The sequence below is a fragment of the Larimichthys crocea genome, chromosome X (assembly GCF_000972845.2).
Source record: "Larimichthys crocea isolate SSNF chromosome X, L_crocea_2.0, whole genome shotgun sequence".
Taxonomy (NCBI): Eukaryota; Metazoa; Chordata; class Actinopteri; family Sciaenidae; genus Larimichthys; species Larimichthys crocea.
In genome coordinates this window covers 34,786,940-34,807,419 of record NC_040020.1, presented here as the reverse complement: position 1 = coordinate 34,807,419, position 20,480 = coordinate 34,786,940, and the positions used below count along the sequence as shown (strand labels likewise).

Genomic DNA, 20,480 nt, shown 5'->3' with positions numbered 1-20,480 from the left:
ACACTAAGCTGTGCAGCCTGGCCTGTTGTTCTCATGCTTGAAATTACCAGCCTGAGAGCGTAGTGTGTGTGTTTGACTTAGGCTACCTTCGGGCACACGTCTTAGACTAAAATTAACTGAGGACAGCTTGCCTAGTTGATTGACTTCTGGGTCAGTGGTTGTGGTTAAGTTCAAGGTATGGCTAGGCAAGTAGCGGTCATGGTTCAGGTAAGTCTCCAGGAAATACAGTATATAAAAAATATCCCCAAAAGTGACCAGTCCCATATATACTGAACCCTGCCAGCTTATTCAGTTGAAGTCAGTACGTGGCCGTGCAGACAGGGATTGTTGTGTCCAGATATCCATTTTGGGGATTTCTGAGGATGATTCAGAGTAACCATTGCACTGGAAAGACATGTTTATGTTAAATTGTGTAAATGCCATGCTATCTCCCAATACATTCCTCTGTATTACAGTGAAAAAGCCAAAGAAGCCATATGTTTGTGTGGCAGAAGTTTGCTTCGCGCTCTCTTACCCAGCACCTCAGCAGTGGCCATGATCTCACAGGTATACATGGCAGCCATGAGTCTCTGGGGCTGAGCCTGGAAGGCATGGCGACAGGCCTCCTTCATGGCAGCGATCAGCTGGCCAGAGACCGGCCCGTAGCAGTCTGAGGAGGCAGCCTCTGGCCTGCGCCTGGCCTGGCTTGGCCCTGTTGCCGTACCATCAGTCTGTTCAGATGTCTTAGCGCTTTCTTCCACTTTACTGTCTGCTGAAGCATCATGGGACAAGGAGTCTTCCTCCAAGGAGTCCTGATGTTGTGGTAAGGCTGAAGACTGGATGTCCCACCTCTCCACTGAAAAGCAAACTCCCATCAGGGGCTCCTCACACATGGGCCCTGACAGAGTTGCTAGCTGGAAGCCGCTTATGATGCTGTTATCAAAGTCTCGTATGACAGCGGCTTGAGTTTCATCCTCGCCAGCTTTGTCTCCTCTGACCAGACACTGCCACACTGAGGGCCGCTGGTAGCCCTCCACACTGTTCAGGAGAATGTTGGGACCATACCTGAAAACAAGAATGGGAACATGGTGAATAACAGTGACTGGATCAGAAATAATGGCCTGTATCAAATAAAGGTCTGGTTCCTCTAGACAAAGGTCAGTCTATCTGTTATCAATACAATGTTCCATGTGAACCATGTCAGTATCGCTACAGTCACCACTATGAATCTATTCTGAAGGACTGACAGTCCACATGAACCAGACCTGCGAGGCCCAAAGGACCAGATACGCTCCACAGCGTTCCTCCACTTCCTCCCCTGCAGTAGGCTCTCCAGCTGGGCCTTGAATCCAGCGATGGCCTCCAGGGTCCTGAGGCTGACTTCTAGACTTTTCCCCTCCCTCAGGGATATGTTCAACTGATCCAGAGTGCGGATCAGCTCAGTGCTACTCTCCAACAGATTGGTCACTTCTGCAGGAGAATCAAAATTAACAGTGTTTGTTACAAATGACATCCGTGAAGTAGTCCTTCATGCGGTCTCACAGCGAGATGCTTTTCTATCCAAACAATTCTTTTCTACTCAACCAGTTTGTTTTTTATTCACAGTGCTTCAGCACATTAACGTGCAGTTAGAGAAGAAAGCACAGGACATGACACTTTTTCATATGACAGTGGACTAAACCTGTTAGTGTGTAGAAAAGTAGTTCCGTGTCTCTTTCTACTGATCTATCTCTTTTCTTTCTTTAAGATCCGCTTCTGCTTTAAATCAACACAGTCCATGCTTGTTGGACACAAGACTTTATACATGGACACAGAGTATGCTTAGAAAAGTTGAACGTTGCACTGGAAAGATGTGTTTCTGTTGAATCACGTTAATGTCATGACATGTAAACAGAGTGTACTGCCTCTCTCTCTCTGTATGGTGACAGGGCAGACTGGTGTGACCTTTAGCTTGCTTGATGTGTGTCCAGGTCTTACCCTGTGGCAAGGGGATCGCCCGGACGCTCACCATGGCCAGTCTGTTGGGAGTGGTGAGGGTGACCAGACCATTAGAGTCTACATGCAGGGTGTCAGATGAACGGCCCTGAGAGGCGTCTTCTTTCACCTTTAAACACACACACATTGTCAGTAAATCTATCAGTAGTCTATATTTTCCCCTTGCTCCACTGCCCAACTCTCCAAATCAATGAAAACAAATTACTTTAATACAGACAAACTGTAAAAGACACAGGTGACACAAAACGCTTGCAGAGAAGCAGTTCAGTGCCCGTGGCCGGCTCACCTGGTGAATGATGGCTATTTTCTGCTGCCTGCCCAGGTCTTCATTCACCATGTCAACTTTTGGAGGACGTACCACTGTTTCTCTGAATGGAATGATGGGCTTTGATGCGCTGATCTCAATTTTAGCAAACCTTTAAAGAAACATGTAAAGTGATATTAATGACAGATAATGTGATTTTTGTTACTGATACTTTGGCACAGCATGCTAAATGCTCACACTGAATGTTAATAAGGTGATGTTAACATCCTGAAAAAGGATGATTGGATTGGAATGTTTCAGTTTTTTGTTCAAATAATTAACAGATTAATCAATGATTAAAATAATAAGCGTTTGCTGACTTGAAGATGAAAAGACAATTATCCTGAGGGGAATGTGTATCTGTATCAAATCCATCCAGTATTTGTCAAGAAGTTTCATACAAAACCATAAATGTCAACCTCAAAGTGTTAGAGAATTACCAAAGTGAGTGGAATTGATCCTCTGAGGACCACGAATGACTGCACAGAACTCAGTGGTAATACATCCAATAGTTTTAGTATCAGTATTATGTATTGAGTATTTCATTCTGGATCGAGCGCCCATCGCTGGAGCCAAACCACTAGCATGGATATAAACAGAAAATACAACTGTATAGGATATTCCACAACTTCAACTAAAGCAATCAAAGAAATATAAAAACCACCAGCATGGCCATGAACATGAACATGAACATGAACATGAACATGAACATGAATTTCATCCATCACCAATAAAAAAATCTACAGAGTCTACAGCATTACTGCAGTGACAGCCACTGCTGACTTTGGCAACAAGACTGAGTCTAGGACGAGAAGAGAACACTGAAGTAATGTGAATGAATGAACATGCTTTTAGGATTTGGAGTCAAAATTCTCTATTACTGTCATAGTTATGAGTAAACATCAACACCAATATTAAATCAAGACTTGTCTGTGTCAACTACATTTTCAAATTAATGCAGAAATCATGTAATGGAAATGTTACTGCCAGCAAGTCTAATACAATCCTGACGACTGTTTCATAAAATACAAAATAAAAACAAATGCCCATAACAGCAGCAGTTGCCGTGGCATGGCAATGGTAACTGCCCTAGACACCGGCACACACACACATACACACACACAGGCGCTGATTGGCTGAAGAGACGTCCTGTGCTCAATTGCTCTGCCTCAAGTACCCGGATGTTTGTCACAGAAAATTGAATTTGAATAGTGAGAACTGAATGTTCAGTTCCAAACAAATTCAATTTCAAATTACAATTCAGAGTCAGTTTTTCAATGCAATGATTTAAACTGAACAATACAAATACAATTATGTGATTCAAATTCAGTTTTTTAATGCAATTATTCAACTTAAGCAATTCAAATATAAATGATTCAAATTCAGTTTCTGGTGGCACATATTTCAGTCCATAGACATCCTGCTGACAGAAAGATGAAGAAGACATTAAACAGCCACCCGGAGCCAAACTGAACAGATTTTTTCTCTCCTGATTTGTGTCCTTACTGTGTCTCTGCTTTAAATCTGGAGACTCACGGCTTCTAAACAACACTGAGTGATGTTGGTTATAATCCATGTGGGACACTGTAAATATTAATGTGAGCAATAAAATATTGTAGTGGAGGGCTTCAAACACATGCCACTGATACTCTGCTACAGTGAATGGCTCGATCCATTCACAGACTGCATACAGCCAAGTGTCCACAAGATCTCATCAGGTGTTAGCTAAGTGTAGTGGACTAGTCTATTAGATGATCAAAAGATGGACATTCTGGACATTGGACACATTGTTTTCTGACATTTTATAGACTAAATGTTTGATGGAGATCAAGGTTGAACATCACTCTGCATGGTTTGCTCAACATGCAGGTTAAAGTATTTTTCTTTGTGTTGTACATGCTTGACAAATTGTTTTCTACAAACCCCAGAGAGGTTCAAGTCATAGGATTTAGTCTGGGGTTATTCAAACCCCATAATGAATCAGTCCTACTACATGTGTATCACAGTCTGATAGATCATCTTCCTCTGTGCCATAGAGCTGCACTGTTGTCCAAAAACCAGTGAGTCACAGTGTTGCACTGGGTGACATGTTCCTTCTTTACAATGGACGCACACAGCGTAGTTTATTAAAGTCAGTTCAGAATACATCATCTTTCTGTCAAAAACAATAAATAAATAAACAATAAAGATAGTCGGAAAGTAGGATCTATTAGGCAGAGACATAGACGGGATGTCAGAAAGTACTGAGACAAATATTGTTGGTTTTAGTCTTTTCATGGGATTTCTTGACAATAACACAAATATAGAATATTGCCAGCCTTCAAACATAAATAAATTTCACTGACATTAAAAACAAACCACAAATTAAACGACTCAATTATTTGGAGTCAGTGTGAGTTTCCACACAGGATGGAACAGCCACAGTGATTAGGCTGTCTGCGTCTGTCTGTCTGTATTATAGGCTTTACTGAACAACACAGAAGCTTCCTGGCTGACCCACAGATCACTGGGTCATTCCTAAAAAGAGGTCTGTGTTCACACTCGTGTGTTAAGGTGACGCAGACGCAGGGCTGTGACCACATTACAAACACGGACACAGGGTCGGATACATGCTCGCCTTATCGAGCTGGCAGCAACAGAAAACAGGACAGAAGACAGGTCATCCCAGTCACTGAAGTCACAGTCCTTAACTCATGTCACTGACACTGGTTTACACTTTAGAACAATCTCTCACTGGGCTAAGTTTTCTCCCTTCATGCTGCTTCAACAGGAAATAGAGGTGACTATAGAAACCTTTCCACAGACTGACAAACATGTGTGTGACACTAACCAACATTTTTATTAACCGTGGATCAAATGAGATGTGCCACTTTTGTTTTCCCATAATTCAAAATTTTCAGTGAAAAAGCTGCCATGATACCCGCTGATCCTCACCGCAAAATGATGAGACAGCATTTCCTCAGATTGTGTTTTTCTTTAAAACGTGTGTGTGTGTGTGTGTGTGTGTGTAGTGATATACAGAGACAGTCTGATTGATTGATTGCTGTGGACTTAAAGAAAACAGGACATCACAAATCATCAATCAGCTGCATCACTCAGCATTGTGTAACATGAACACTTGGCACCTGACCCAGTTCTGATGACAGAGAGAGAGAGACATAATCCCCTCAGGGTGCTGTAGGAGCTGTGATGTCACAGTCTCGTGCTCACTCGAGCGGCTGAGCAGCGCTGACCTCATTCGGAGCATGACACACTGCGGGTCAGGCTGCTTGCCAGCGATGTCACAAAGGGCTCAGACTGCCATCGGCCAGCCGACAGGCCAACCGGTCAGCTAACCAGTCAATGAGCTGGCCAACTGAGCTAGCCAGTGAGCCAGGTTGCCAATCAGCCTGTTTATGAGTCAGTCAACTGGCTAAGAAAACACTTAATGGGCCATCAAGTCACATCAACAGCCAACAAACCAAACAACGAGCCAGCAATCGAGACATTCAGCTAGCCATAAAGCCAAGCAACCGGCCAATCAGGAAATCCCACTGGGAGCTCAGTGGCCGGCCAGCAGGCCAGCCCGTCCTCCTTTGCAGTCTCTGTCCAGAGCTGTCTGGCCTGGCTCTAAACATAGCAGCAGCATTACACATGGCCTCCTTTCTTCAGCTGGAATCCCATAAATACAGCACAACAGGCAGGCAGCACAGTTTCACCAACACTGACATGACAGACAAAGCTTACTCCCAAATCCTGCAAAACACAGCGCTGCAACACGCTGCTCCTCCAATGAATAACACAGCGCAGCCTCCAAAAAAGTCTTACAGAAGAATTATAGAATATTTAAATGAATAGTTTGTATATGTAATGCATCCAAAGCGTCCCTGGGTTTCTTGAAAGGTGCTATATAAATCATCATTACTGCAAGTAATGTGAGCAGAACGTGTCACATGGAGTGCACAGGAAGTTGGCAGCCCTCATCAGCTTTAAACTTCTGGTCACTGAGCTGATAACTGCAGCTGGACTGGCACAGGGTCAGGCCATTTCTTTACTGTCTTCTATTTAAGTGAACTGACTCACACTACCTACATTTCACAAGCCTCTAACCAACAAAGATGATTATTATGTATCAATAACAGCAACAATCTCATTCAAGAGTTGAACTGTAGCATTAGTAAAAATCTTGGAATGTTAGAACGATAAATAATAAATAATTAAAGCTTCTTCCTTCACATGATGAGTACCAGTTACTGGATGTATAATTACCTGCAACCTGAATATTTGTTAATATTCTTATAATACTACTATAAGACTATCTAGCTCTGCATGGCAGTACAAGAACAATGATGTGTCTTTTTCCATGTGTTTCACGCACAGACTGTATAAGACCTGGATGTAGTCTCCGTGATGTCACCCACAGGTGTCTGAGGAGCTCAGTGTGGTGGCTCTCGCTGTCCTGCCTTCCACCTAACTGGGCAAAAATGGTGAGGTGGAGCGTCGGTGGAGCTGAGGCGGGCTGAATGAAGCCTGGGTGCTCTAATCAGCCATTTGTAATGACACCCACCATCATATCATATATGTGGCTGTCAAGTGCAGACAGAAGAATCTTTTCCAAGGTTCTCATTTGTTAGCTTTAAACACCTTACAAGCTAGCGTGATGATATCTGTCAGCAGAACTGTGAACTGTGTTTGCCTGACTGTCTGAGGTTTAGCTTTCATTGGAAACATTACATTAGATTTAGATTTCATGAGAGCAGTGTGAGTCTTACAGCTCTACTGTTTTTCTGTGTGTGCAGAAGTTTGACCTACACCTGTCTGCCAGTGGTCCGCTGTCTCATTCCTCCTTTCTGCTCTGCTCTGCTCTTTTGGACTTCAATACAAGGATACAAAAACATGAAGCACATCAACATATGTTTGAGTGCATATACTGTACATTCATCTGACCCGTTATCTTCTCTCATGGACACACATGCATGTGCGACTGAATATTCCATATTAGGAGGTTGTTTGTTGTACAGGGCAATTTTTTTTATTCAAAAGATGTTTCCCAGATCAAGTCTGTCAATGCATCAACATGTCTCATTGTGTATGGTTAAATTTAACATAAAAACACCTCCACATGTGTGGAGTTGACATCCACAGATTCACATAATATAATTGTAAAAACCTTTTTCATTTCTTCATCACATTGAGACAATGTGGGCATACAGGTCACACACATATCTTCTGGAGTGGCCCAGAAACAGACATTTCGGATGAAGGTATTAGAGTATGAAGTCCCCACGAAATGTTCAATTCTGTACCCGAGCAATATAACTGCTGAAGGAAGATAATTACTTAGTAAAATTTCTACTCACAGCGAGTAGAGAGACCATCACAAGAAAATGGCTTGTCTTCTTATGTTTCTTGGCTTCATGTGACATTGTTGGTTTTAATGTGTCGTGTGTAACAAGCGTTTTGTTCTAGCTATTTCACAGCAACTTTAGAACATTTCAGTGTAATATTACAGGCTTATGTGGTGACCGTCAGTCTGTGCTTCCTGTCCAGGGCCTGTCATAAAGGATCAATAGAGCCAGCCCTGCCCTGTGTACCACAGCATTGCAACACGCAATGAATGACAATCTAACCCCTTAATTCCCAATTCACACTGGGCACGGCTCTGTGACATCACGGCTCTGACACTGCTTCTCCACACAGCTTCTTATCTGACCAGGAGTGTGTCAGAAGGCCCCCGCACTTTATTAACCTGGTGGTGGTGTGTCGCAGCCATGGCCTGTGAAATTTAGTGGTTAGTCATGACAATCTATTTTCTTATCAAAGTGACAGTGTAAATGTGTTTTTAAATGTATGTTAATGGTGTCTACCACCCCAAATCTAGGTGTATGTACTATGGGTGCACTGTGCACCACATACCAAAAATGTGCCAGTATGCCGTGGGCACATATGGTATGGTGCACTTGACTGCTCTTTGAGCCCTGTGCTTTGATTCACCCCGTTTCACCTGGTGAATCTTCAAAAACAGTTCTTTCACCAGTTTCTGGGAAAAAAGCAACCTGCATGTTATTGGAATCCAGGGTTCCAACCTGATCTGATGTAATTGCCACAGGAGCTTGATGCCTAGCAAATGGCACAAGTACAAAAAAAAGTTTGTCGATGTGCCATCATCAGTGAGGTGACTAAGAAGCTAGTGGGCACTCTAACAGCATGAGCGCTCCTCTGCAGTGATAAGAGGCCCTCTCAGGCTCTCTGGCCTGTACGGCAGAGTGGCTAGATGGAAGTCACTTCTGAGTAAAAGTCATGTTAGAAGCCAAACAGCTCTAAAAGCAGTCTGAGAGCACTGGGAGCAGAGAGGAAAGGGAGTCTCTGAGGTGATGAGACAAAAGTGCAGCTCCTGAAATGCTAGGCACAAGGTCTGGTGGAAACAAGGCTCCACTCATCACCGTAGTAATGACTTCCATCTAATGAAGCACGGTGAGGCAGGATCTGGAAGACAGGCCAATGAGTGGAGCCAAACATAGAGAGAACCTGCTCCACTTGATCATTAACTGTTTTGGTTGAATCGTCTCATCACTGCATTGGATTTTTGTGCTTTTGTCTAAAGGCTGCAGGATAATGTATCCTGAGGCATGGGACCAAGTTATCACTACCAACACCAGCAATGGATGGATCTGCATGCATTCTAGATTTATGAGATTTGCTTTAAAAGTCTACATGCCAGTGAACTAAGTTCTCTGTAATATTACTTATCTCACATCATTTAAATGAGCTCCAATAACATATAGTGGTATAACATTATTATTTGAAGCCAAGAACTGTTATTGCTCAGCTTTTAAGTAATAAATTAATAATTCTTGGTACTGCACAACTTATGAATGTTGGTCAGTTGTCATGGAGTAATAGGACAAGTCTCATGAAAAGTTGGGGTTTTGTGCCTGCACGTTCACAGGTTTTTAACAAACACATAAAGTCTACACAGGAATGAAAAAAGGACAGTGCATTGTTCATTGTTGATCAGTAATATCAAACACTGTGCTTCAAGCCTTATGCAGATGACAGCATGCTAACATGTTCACAATCACATTGCTGATATGCTGATATTTAGCAGGTCATATCCAACACAGTCGTAGTTTAGAATGTTATTACCTAATAATGTTGTCATGATGTCAGTGAGGTACATGTGCTAAACACCTAATCCAATAGTTCTGTAGTCTACATTCATTCATATTTTAATACAAAATTATGCTGAATTAGGCACTAGCAGTTGAAATATTATTGGGTTATATTAAATCATGATGAAAAACTGATGATGAAAATTGACGATAATAACAAGTCATCTAGAACTCTAACTTCTCAATGGAAAATGCAGATGAGTCACTTTATGACTTTTTTTGAATAGATTGGAATGCTGTGATTTCTTTATCTGTGTAGTATTATTAAGTTAGTACCAAAACCTGATCTAAATTTCATGAGAAAAGCTTCATAGAAAATATATTTAATGAAAAAAAAAGTGTTGACGTGTTGAATATTTCCATCTTACCTGGCAGAGTAAAGACTTCAAATTCACTTTCTGAAGAAGTGAAGTTATACTCACTCAGCACAAAATATATTTTATATGATCAGACATTTACATTTTATTCATTTCAACAGGCACAACAGAGGGACTGACTACTAAAGATTTAGTTCACTGTTCTATTATAACTTTAGGTTGTCATGAAGTCTGTTACATGATCAAAACTTCATTTCATGCATCATATTTCTCACTCAACAGGATTTAGTTGCTCACTGTCTGGTAACATCATTTCAGCAGCGATGCCTGGGCAGGGAACTCTGCCATGAAAGGACTGATTTCTATTGACAGCTGCGATGAATAAAAACAGAGGCACTGTGTTCATGAATACATATAGTATCAATAAACTGATGAATATATGCTTTTCACATGACAACGTCCAGCTAAAGCTGTCTGTCCCATACAGACTGTACAGACAGAACATGGATGGATGATTCATCGTGAAGGCAGTCTATGGGACGCTAAGGATGCTGCTTACCATTTAGAAAACATGCTTACCTCAAAGTGAGAGAGCCATGCTAGTTACATAAAAGATGGGCCACAGTACTTTGATGAATTACATAAACAACAGAAGCATTCCCCTTTAATCTGTTTTACAATGCTAATATATGCATAAGAGGTTTGGAAGAAGGTCAGACTGACGGGTTGATCTCTACGGGGAATTAACACCGTCTGTTTCCGCCCACCACTGCAACCAGCAGCCTTTGAGAATGTTAGCTGAGAACAGAGCCATGGATGAAAGGGTAATCACGTGTTTCTAATCTTCCCACCTATGCATGACATAAAGTAGATCCTGTTTGCATCTTGGTGAAATCAGTAAAGCTGTATCTTTGGTGTGTGCCGTGTAGAGTCTGTGGTTGCAGCTATAGGTAAAGCCATTCAGTGTATTTACATTCTGTAAGTGCATCTGTACATACAGCAGCAGTTTTCATTGTAGCTCAACAAGTATGCCTGTCAAACAGCACATCTGTGCACCAGGGTTTAAATATTGCATGTACAACCTCCCACAAAGTCCCACAAAGCTTTCATATAGTAGTGCCAATAAAAAGCTTCTGTATAGTGTGTGTAGTTTAACAAATGCTGCATTTGTTTTACTTTAATATTTCAGATTAATCTTTCACTGTTGTTACAGATATAACAGTATAACAGTTATGTCAGATAGTCATTTTTTTCAGTTGCCATTCATTTCCCAATAATTATGTTTGTCTATGTACTGTACATATGGAGATCTGCTTATTATCATGTTTATTTACTTTAGGCTGAATTCCATTGGTTCATCATCATCATCACTTTGTCTAGAACCAATAAGTGAGTGTGTGTTGATTGTATTGTGTGGTAACAGTTTTCAGTCAATGCAGACCTTCAACACACTGAAAAAAGAAAAGCTCGTTCAGCAGCTCTGAAAGGAACAGTTTGGTATTTTTGGAAATGGGCTTCACTTCTTTGCCAAGAGTTACATGAGAGGATCAACCCCACGTTCACATCGCTACAGCAGATTTAAAAAGCTACTGCTAGCACCTGCTTAGCTTAGCCTCAAGTCTGGAAAAACAGTACACCTGCCTGACTGTCAACATGTACCAAAATCTACAACAGTGTTAAGAATTTCATCCCTACTTTGTCATGTTAGGTGATTGCACCGCATTATTTTAAAACAGTAATACATGTGTCAGTTCTCACACTGTAACTGTTCACATGGACAGGACAATCACAGATCACATTTTTTTACATTCACAGATGTTTTTGGAACAAAATGCTAAATTGTTTCTCTGTTGTTGTTGTGTTGTTCTTGGGTAACTTTTCTGTTAAGGTTACAGGGAGGGCCTGTGCTTCAAGTGAAGCCCCAGAGCTGTTTTGGAAACAGCAAGAAAGCAGTCAGTCAGTGTGGTCATATGAGAACGCAGCAGTCACACCAGGACAAAACCAAATCTTACTTGGAAATTCTCTACAATCTATCTGAGCATCCGTAAGCCGTGCTGTTATTCTGAGGAGGCCAGCAGCGTCCAGACAGAAAGCGTCAGCAGTCAATATGTGATGATAGCCAGATAATGATGGTGCTGAAATTGGAAACAGTTCAGCTTCCCTCTCTCTCATCTGAGTCACTCAGTATATGAACACACACTGTATTAAACCTGCACTATACAACCAAATACATGAACACAGTCAGAGCACAGAAGCTCAGAGGAGAGACAAACACAGAGAGACAATCAATCTGAGCGAGCAGGAAAAAAAAAACACATGCAGAGAATGAAAATGGAACAGAAGGAAGCAGACAGCACATGTTAATACTGATGCATGAGGTGACACAACCTTTAGATGACTATGCCACAGTGATGAAAGCACACAGACACAGAGACGTCTAGAGATACACACACACACACACACTGACCGGTCTCGAAGATCGTCCAGGCAGCGTTGAAGATGAACTTCACCAGCAGTGACCAGAACATGTTCTCCTGTTTCCTGGATCAGAACCTCAGCACAGGGATCTGCCTGGTTCAAGAGACGCATCCCACGCACCAGCTTTGGCATCTCACCTAACACACACACACACACACACACACACACACACACACACACACACACACACAAACAAACAAACAAACAAACAAACAAACAAACAAACAAACAAACAAACCAATGAGGTGTAAAGCATCTCTGTGATTTATCTGCATTAGCAGTTCAGAGCATGTACAGTGAGGAAAAATGAACACCTCTAGTACAGCAGATCCTGATCCTATAGGTCTTTATTGAAATGTATTTAGTCTCACCTTGGCTTCAAAGCAGAGTGACAGTAAATCAAACACAATGTGCACAGAGACCTCAGAGTCTGGCAGGTCTTGGCACATGATCAGTTATCTTCCTATTGAACAAGGTGCAGCTTTGACTTTTGGAACCTTCTCTCCAAATGATGAACACAGGATCTGCATTGTATTAACATCAGTCCTTCACTTTTCTAAAGGTGTGCATCAGGAGCAGATTTTATTTCTATTGTTTTACGCTAAAATCAATGCAAATTACCCTTTTTATTTTGTATCGTTTAAAGACAATCAGTGATCATAAAATCATCAAATCACTGGATCCAGCCAACCATCAGAGGGGTGGCAGTAACTCAACGGTTCCAGTGCAGCACAGACCACAGTGTGGAGTGTTGACTGGCAGCTGGAGAGGTGCCTTTAAGCAACTAATGCTCCCAGGGCACTGTTCTGTGGCTGCCCATCTCTCCTGCATCTCTAGCCCGTCATGTGTGTGTAAAATAGTGTGTATACTATCCATAGACGTAAACCAAAAACACAGAAATCTTCAGTGTATTGATTACAAGAAATGTTAAATTCATAAACTCACTCGGATGCTTTGGTTCTATGGCGACCCGTACGATGGGCGTGGCCTCAAAGTTGAGCGGGATGAAGGGTGGACAGGCGGGAGAGGTGGACAGGGTGGCTGACTTCAAGACACACTCCTCCAGACCTCCGATACCTGACAGAGAAGATAGATGGACATCGCTCGGGTAACAATAAACAACATTACAGGATATGAGAAGAGTTGAATGGAGAGAAAGAGCAAAAGAAATAAGAGAACAGTCTGTTTCTTCTTTCTCCATCACAGTAACTTATCAACATCACAAGCCTTTGGCATCAACCACATCCATCTTCTATACAAAAAGGTAGCAGACAAAGGAAATGAACCAGTGGGAAGCCTTTTGGATCTACCAGGCAACTGATGTTTAGTAGTCCACACTCAAACGAAAGATTCCTGAAGGCTTGATGCCGGAACATGTCAGAAGTCTAACTGTTTCACTGTTTAAAGGAGAGTCTTGAAGTTTTCTCAGGTTCTTTGTGTCCAAAACTTTATTCAAAGTGAACATCAAACAAACTCAAACCAAGTCCAGGAAGCCTTCATACTCAAACTTTCTGTTTTGGTTTCACCATAGAGTGACTTGCTCATAACAGGCTGTTAGCAGGAAGACCACTTTTGCAGCAACTGCACAACATGATCATTCTGCATGGTGAATATGAATTCTTCATTGACTTCCATTCAAAAACTTGGTCATCAACAGGCAATTAGAGGGGAATGAGTGAGGAAGTTGTTGTGCAGCTGCTTATTGCAACACCTTCGCTTCACCCTCTCCTGCTTAGCATGATGGAGAAACTTCAGTGGCAGCTAAATAGTTATAAATATAATATTTTATTTTTTTGCAATATTCTGTAAATACACCCCCCCAAATCGAACACACTGGCCCTTAAATCTATGTTGTTGTCTCGCCTTATCCATGTACACATTTTTACAAAGGTCAGCTAACTGACATCATTTTATATTTCTGTCGTCCAACCAAATCCTGATTTTTGAAATTGATGAAATATGATGACTGTGTTGTTGCTCAAGGGGTACTATATGTACTATGTAGCTGTTCTGCCATACCATTCTCAGTCTACTGCTATCAATTTCCCTTCCTCTTCCTTCAGGACCACATGAGATATTAACCTCTTAGTTTTCTTTGATCCTGTCTATGGTGCTTTTTGTGTTTGATTGGTTTTACACCGATTTTAAATACAATAGTAAAACAGTCAATAATACTAATGATCTTTTGGCAAGATGATTCCTATTATTAAGACCCTGGTTACCAGGCAGATAGATTAGCTGCTGGGCTGGCTAACAGATATGCTGATTTTTTATATACATATATATAGACAGAGCTCGCTGCTCACTCAAACAACCTGAGATTTACTTGGAACAGGATGAGAGCCATCAACAAGAAAGGGAGCGTGAGGCTTGTGTTCACAGATTCTTCTCCAGCCTGTAACAGCACCCAGCTCCACATTGTGCTGATAAGCTCCTCTCACATCTTAAGCTAAATCTGAATGTTGTAGGCAGAGGACTGGACCACAGAGCTCACAGTGTTCCCACTGTTCTTTTCACAGCTCTGTACATGAAGAAGAAGAAGAGCAATGTGTGCAGTGTGTCTCCTTATTCACCGGTGCTTTAATTTCATCACTCTGATCCAGAAATCATCAAATGTGACAAGTTGTGTCAGTGATTTCCTTTAGCTATAGAAAAATACATAAAAATCTAATTTTATTGCAAATGATCTAAGACAACAGTAGATATATTGCTGTTCACTAGATTGAGTAGTGAGACTTTGAGGATTGAGAATTCACCACCAAAGACTTGATGTAGACACAAGCATCCAACTCTGAAGTTTCTCGCTTCAATCATTAGTGTGGACACTCGACTTGGACTTATCTTGTCTTTATCTTAGACTTGTCTTTAGAAACTTGAGTTCATTGTGTTTTAGAAATGCATTTGCCAAATTCAATTCAATTCAATTTTATTTATATAGTGCCATATCATAACAAAAGTTATCTCAGAGAGAGACACAGATACACAGCAGCAGCAAAACATTAACTATCTATAAACTGTAATGGAGATATGGTAACAATAATGACAGTAATAATATATGTAGTGGACCACAGCAGCCACGATCCACGAGAACCTGCTGGACGACAGAGCACAGAAACTCTGGGGAAGAAGTTTAGTTACTAACATGCATTAATGAGACATGTATGTTTACAGATGGTGAGAGGGAGAGAGGGGGGAGAGAGAGAGAGAGTAGATTTTTCAGTAAAGGGAGATGTGACTACATCTTTAACCAATACTTTGCCTAACTAGGCATAACCCTGAAAGAGACAAGGGAGGGAGGGGGAGTCCCCCGGCAGTCTAATCCTATAGCAGCATAACTAAGGGATGACCTGAGCCAGCCCTAACTATAGGCTTTACCAAAAAGGAAAGTCTTAGGTCTACTCTTAAAAGTGTTGACCATGTCTGTCTCCTGAACCCAGAATGGTAGTTTGTTCCACAGAAGAGGAGCCTGATAGCTGAAAGCTCTGGCTCCCAATCTACTTTTGGAAACTATAGGAACCACAAGGAACCCAGCGTCCTGAGAGCGCAGTGTTCTAGAGGGGTAGTAAGGTATTATGAGCTCTTTTAGATATGATGGTGCCTGGCCATAAAGAGCTTTATAAGTAAGGCTGGGCATACACTGTACGATTTTTGAAAATCTTGTTGTTGATACCATCACACACTGTACGAGTAATCATCTACGATGTACGGCCAAAGCTCACGATTTATGTGCTGTATGGGTGAAAATGGCCCATCGGCCCCTGCTGACTGTCCTGTCTATTGACAGCGGTCAATAAAAATTTATTTAAAAGCTCTGACGCCGGTTATTAGCAAAATGCTAGACAAAAAGAAGGCTGCCCTATTGATTGCTGTGGTACTGTGCGCTGAAAGTTTTAAAAAGAAGAGGCCCATCTGGACTCGGAGATGGCTCAGCAAACATGGAGAGTACGGGTTGTCCATTTTACAGCAGGAATTGGAGGTAAGCCTACTTTTAACTTGATAACAAACGCTATGCTAAAATACCTGTTATCTACGTTTTGACCGTTACAAGTCACTAACAACAGTTTTAATCAGGGTAATCAGGGTACGCCTCGATATTTTCGTGCCACCGACACATCGCCATGGTGACTATCACTTTGCGCAGGCGTAGTGAGGGAGAAATGCTCCGCTCGGCTCGGGGCTCGGCTTCCACTCTGCGAAAGAATTTGTCGGTCGACCAAAATTTCTGACATGTCAGAAATTTATCTGACCATCCGATCGTGGTTCTGGAACAGATAATCGGCCCTCGTTATCCCCTGTACACTGTACGGAAAAAGAAGCCAGACGAAACGGGAAATTGGGCCGTGCGTCGCCAGGTCGTGCGACTCAAAAATCGGGTCAAAAACAGGCTAAAATCGTACAGTGTATGCCCGGCTTTAAGGAGAAGAATTTTAAATTCTATTCTAGATTTAATAGGTAGCCAATGCAAGGAAGCCAAAATGGGAGAGATGTGATCTCTGATCTTGGTTCCTGTCAGAACACGTGCAGCAGCATTCTGAATTAACTGCAAAGTCCTAAGAGACTTATTAGAGCAGCCTGATAACAAAGAGTTACAATAGTCCAGCCTTGAAGTAACAAATGCGTGGACTAGTTTTTCTGCATCCGCCTGAGAGACAATGCGTCTGATTTTAGCGATGTTACGTAAGTGGAAGAATGCAGTCCTCGAAATTTGTTTTATGTGGACGTTAAAGGACAAATCCTGATCAAAAACAACTCCAAGATTCTTTACAGTGGAGCTGGAGGCCAGGGTGATCCCATCTAAAGTAACTAAGTCTCTAGAAAGAGAGTTTCTGAGGTGTTTCGGTCCAATTACAAGAACTTCAGTTTTGTCTGAATTTAACATCAAAAAATTGTAGGTCATCCAACTTTTTATATCCTTAAGGCATGCTTGGAGTTTAGTTAACTGATTGGTTGCATCAGGCTTGATCGATAAATATAATTGGGTGTCGTCAGCATAACAATGAAAATTAATGGAGTGATTCCTAATAATGTTCCCTAAAGGAAGCATATATAAACTAAATAGAAGTGGTCCAAGTACAGAACCTTGTGGGACTCCATGACAAACTTTGGTATGCATGGAGGATTCATCATTGACGTGAACAAACTGAGATCGATCTAAGAAATACGACTTAAACCAGCTTAGGGCGGTTCCTTTGATGCCAATTGGATGTTCCAGTCTCTGTAAAAGTGTCTGTAAATGATTATGTACAGGTACTACTCGGAAAATTAGAATATCGCGTAAAAGTTGTTTTATTCAGTCAATTCAACATAAAAGGTGAAACCAATACATTTTATAGACTCATTACATGCAAAGTGAGATATCTCAAGCATTATTTTGTTTCTCGAAAAAAAAAAAAGAATACTATGAAAATGTTCAGTATTGTAGGCTCAAAGTGTCACACACTAATCAGGTAAGTACAGTGGTCCCTCGTTTATCGCGGGGGATACGTTCTAAAAATAACCCGCAATAAACGAAATCCGCGAAGTAAGTTTTACAATTATTATACATGTTTTAAGGCCGTAAAACCCCTAACCACAAACTTTTATACACCTTTTTACACGCATTTTGTACAGTACTCCCTTAGTTAATCAGGACGCAGAACACAATGCGCGTTCATACTGTACAGTACACTGTAAAAAAAGCATGCAAAAGTACACTAAAAAAATCTGCGAAACAGCGAGTCCGCGAAAAGTGAACCGCGTTATAGCGAGGGACGACTGTAATCCAAAACACCTGCAAAATGATCCTGAGCCTTTAAAAAGTCTGTGTCTTGTTTGGTTTAGAAGAATTCACAATCACGGGGAAGACTGCTGATCTGACAGTTGTGCAGAAAACCATCATTGACTCCCTGCACAAGGTGGGTAAGACACAAAACGTGATAGCAAAAGAAGCTGGGTGTTCTCAGAGTGCTGTGTCAAAGCACATTAATGGACAGTTAAGTGGAAGGCAGAAGTGTGGAAGAAAACGGTGTACAAGCCGGAGGGATGACCGTTGCCTGGAGAAGATGGTCAGAAAAGGGCCATTCAAAAGTGTGGGGGAACTTCATAAGGAGTGGACTCAGGCTGGAGTTGCTGCTTCAAGAGAAAGGACACGCAGGCGGATGCTGGACATGGGTTTCAAATGTCGAATTCCTGTTGTCAAGCCGCTCCTTACAAGCAAGCAACACCAGACGCGCCTTAGCTGGGCTAGAGAAAAGAAAGACTGGACTGTTGCCCAGTGGTCCAAAGTCCTCTTTTCTGATGACAGCAAGTTTTGCATCTCATTTGGCAACAAAGGTCCCAGAGTCTGGAGGAAGACCGGAGAGGCGCAAAATGGAAGATGCATGAAGTCCAGTGTTAAGTTTCCCCAGTCTGTGATGACTTGGGGATCCATGTCAGCTGCTGCTGTTGGTCCTCTGTGCTTTATGAAGTCCAGTATAAACGTAGCTGTCTACCAGGACATTTTAGAGCACTTCATGCTTGCTTCAGCGGCTTTATGGGGATGCAGACTTCATCTTCCAGCAGGACTTGGCACCTGCCCACTACAAATCCTGGTTCAACAACCATGGGATTACTGTGCTTGATTGGCCCGCAAACTCACCTGACCTGAACCCCATAGAAAATTTGTGGGGCATTGCCAAGAGAAAGCTGAACGGGAAGAGACCAAACTATAAAGAAAAACTCAAGGCCGTGATTGAAGCATGTTGGTCTTCCATAACACCTGAGATATGCCACAAGCTGGGAGCATCCATGCCACGCCGGATTAAGGCAGTCATTCGTGCAAAAGGGGCCCCAACCAAGTACTAAGTACAGATGCAAGATTTTACTTTCAGAGGCCTGACATTTTTGTATTTAAAATCCTTTTTTTTATTGATTTCAAGCAATATTCTAATTTTCTGAGTTTTTGAATTTGAGGTTTTCTGAAGCTGCAATTCCTAATCAGCAAAATCAAAACAAATAAAAGCTTGAAATATATTGATTCACACAGTATTTGTCTATATAATATGTAAATTTCACCTTTAAAGTTGAGTTACAGAAATACATGCACTTTTTCAGGATATTCTAATTTTCCGAGTAGTACCTGTATACATGAGAGGAGGCAAACTGAACAGCTGAACTTTTAACAGCACAACTTAACAGGTGCACACAGCTAAGCACTGACGTCTTGAAAGCTACAGACTTTTTTGTTGAGAAACATGGGGATTGACTTTGCTTTAAATACTGATCTACTCAGCATGTTTAAACTCTTCAATTTATTGCCTGGAGGTATTGCACCATTATCTGCTATCTTTAAAGAAACATTATGTAACCAACGACTAAAAAGCCAGTCCAGATTTACTCCTGTCCGGTGAGCTGTCTCATTTCTCTTCTTTGCTTCTTCCTTTAATGTCCACTTTGCCTCTGCCATTAGCTATGTCCATAGAAGCTGCTGAGCCCGGTTTCATCGCTTGCTTGTCCAGTTCTGATGTCAACCAGGACCCCTCACCCCAGGTCTGAAAACCATCTCCTTCCAATGGTCCAATGCTTCTATGCTACCAAAGTCTTCTGATACTCTAAGCATCCGGTCCTGGCTGTACATCAGAGAGAGGCTAACAGCAGCTACAGCTGTCAGCAGTTTACTTCACTGTCCATCAGGAAACTCTGTAAATCACAGAGAGTTGAGGCAGAGCAGCCGGAGGACATCAGAGGAAAAACCAGAAACCAGGTGTGCTCCCGACCTGGATCCCAAGGTTACACATTGTGAGAACAGACGTACGAATGACAGAGACACCGTTCATCTGATTGCAAGTCAGTGTAGCATCAACAGGATTTAAAATCTGTTAGTTTAAGGTGGAAAAGTTACATCATGTTGCTTTAATATTTTGAATTTGTCTGGCCAATGCATTTCACAGTGGCATGTTGAGGTTGTTTTGCAGGTAGGAGCAAAGGACAAGTAGGTGTGGGATGGATTCAGAATCATGTTCTGTACAAAGATTAGTATGTGCAAAATGAACTTTAGTTAACACCTTCATGCATTCAACACAGAAAACCTTTCTAGTGATTTTGAAGGGCGTGCTCTGACACTCACTGGTAATGCAGTAATCATTGGAGCTGCTGCTGAGGTCAGACAGGAAAGTAGCAGGAAATGGCGTTCCTTTAGACACAGATAAAACTGAAGTCCATGCCACTCTGCAGGTCAAAGGACAAAATCAGTGTGGGAGGCTAACATTGTTACGCTCCTCTTTGTGCTCTACGATTGAC

At 41.8% G+C, this 20,480-nt stretch overlaps 1 protein-coding gene across 3 annotated transcripts in view; it reads right to left on the bottom strand.

Moving 5' to 3' along the window:
* Positions 1 to 20,480, bottom strand: part of efl1 (elongation factor like GTPase 1) — an 88,204-nt gene that overhangs the window by 8,894 nt on the left and 58,830 nt on the right. For all 3 annotated transcript variants that reach the window (XM_027282910.1, XM_027282909.1, XM_027282911.1), the window contains exons 16-21: positions 13,170 to 13,301; positions 12,214 to 12,361; positions 2,261 to 2,390; positions 1,957 to 2,083; positions 1,245 to 1,449; positions 515 to 1,044 (exon numbers count right to left, since the gene is read on the bottom strand). In XM_027282910.1, coding sequence (XP_027138711.1) covers positions 515 to 1,044; positions 1,245 to 1,449; positions 1,957 to 2,083; positions 2,261 to 2,390; positions 12,214 to 12,361; positions 13,170 to 13,301 — 1,272 coding nt within the window. The remainder of the gene's footprint in view (positions 1 to 514; positions 1,045 to 1,244; positions 1,450 to 1,956; positions 2,084 to 2,260; positions 2,391 to 12,213; positions 12,362 to 13,169; positions 13,302 to 20,480) is intronic.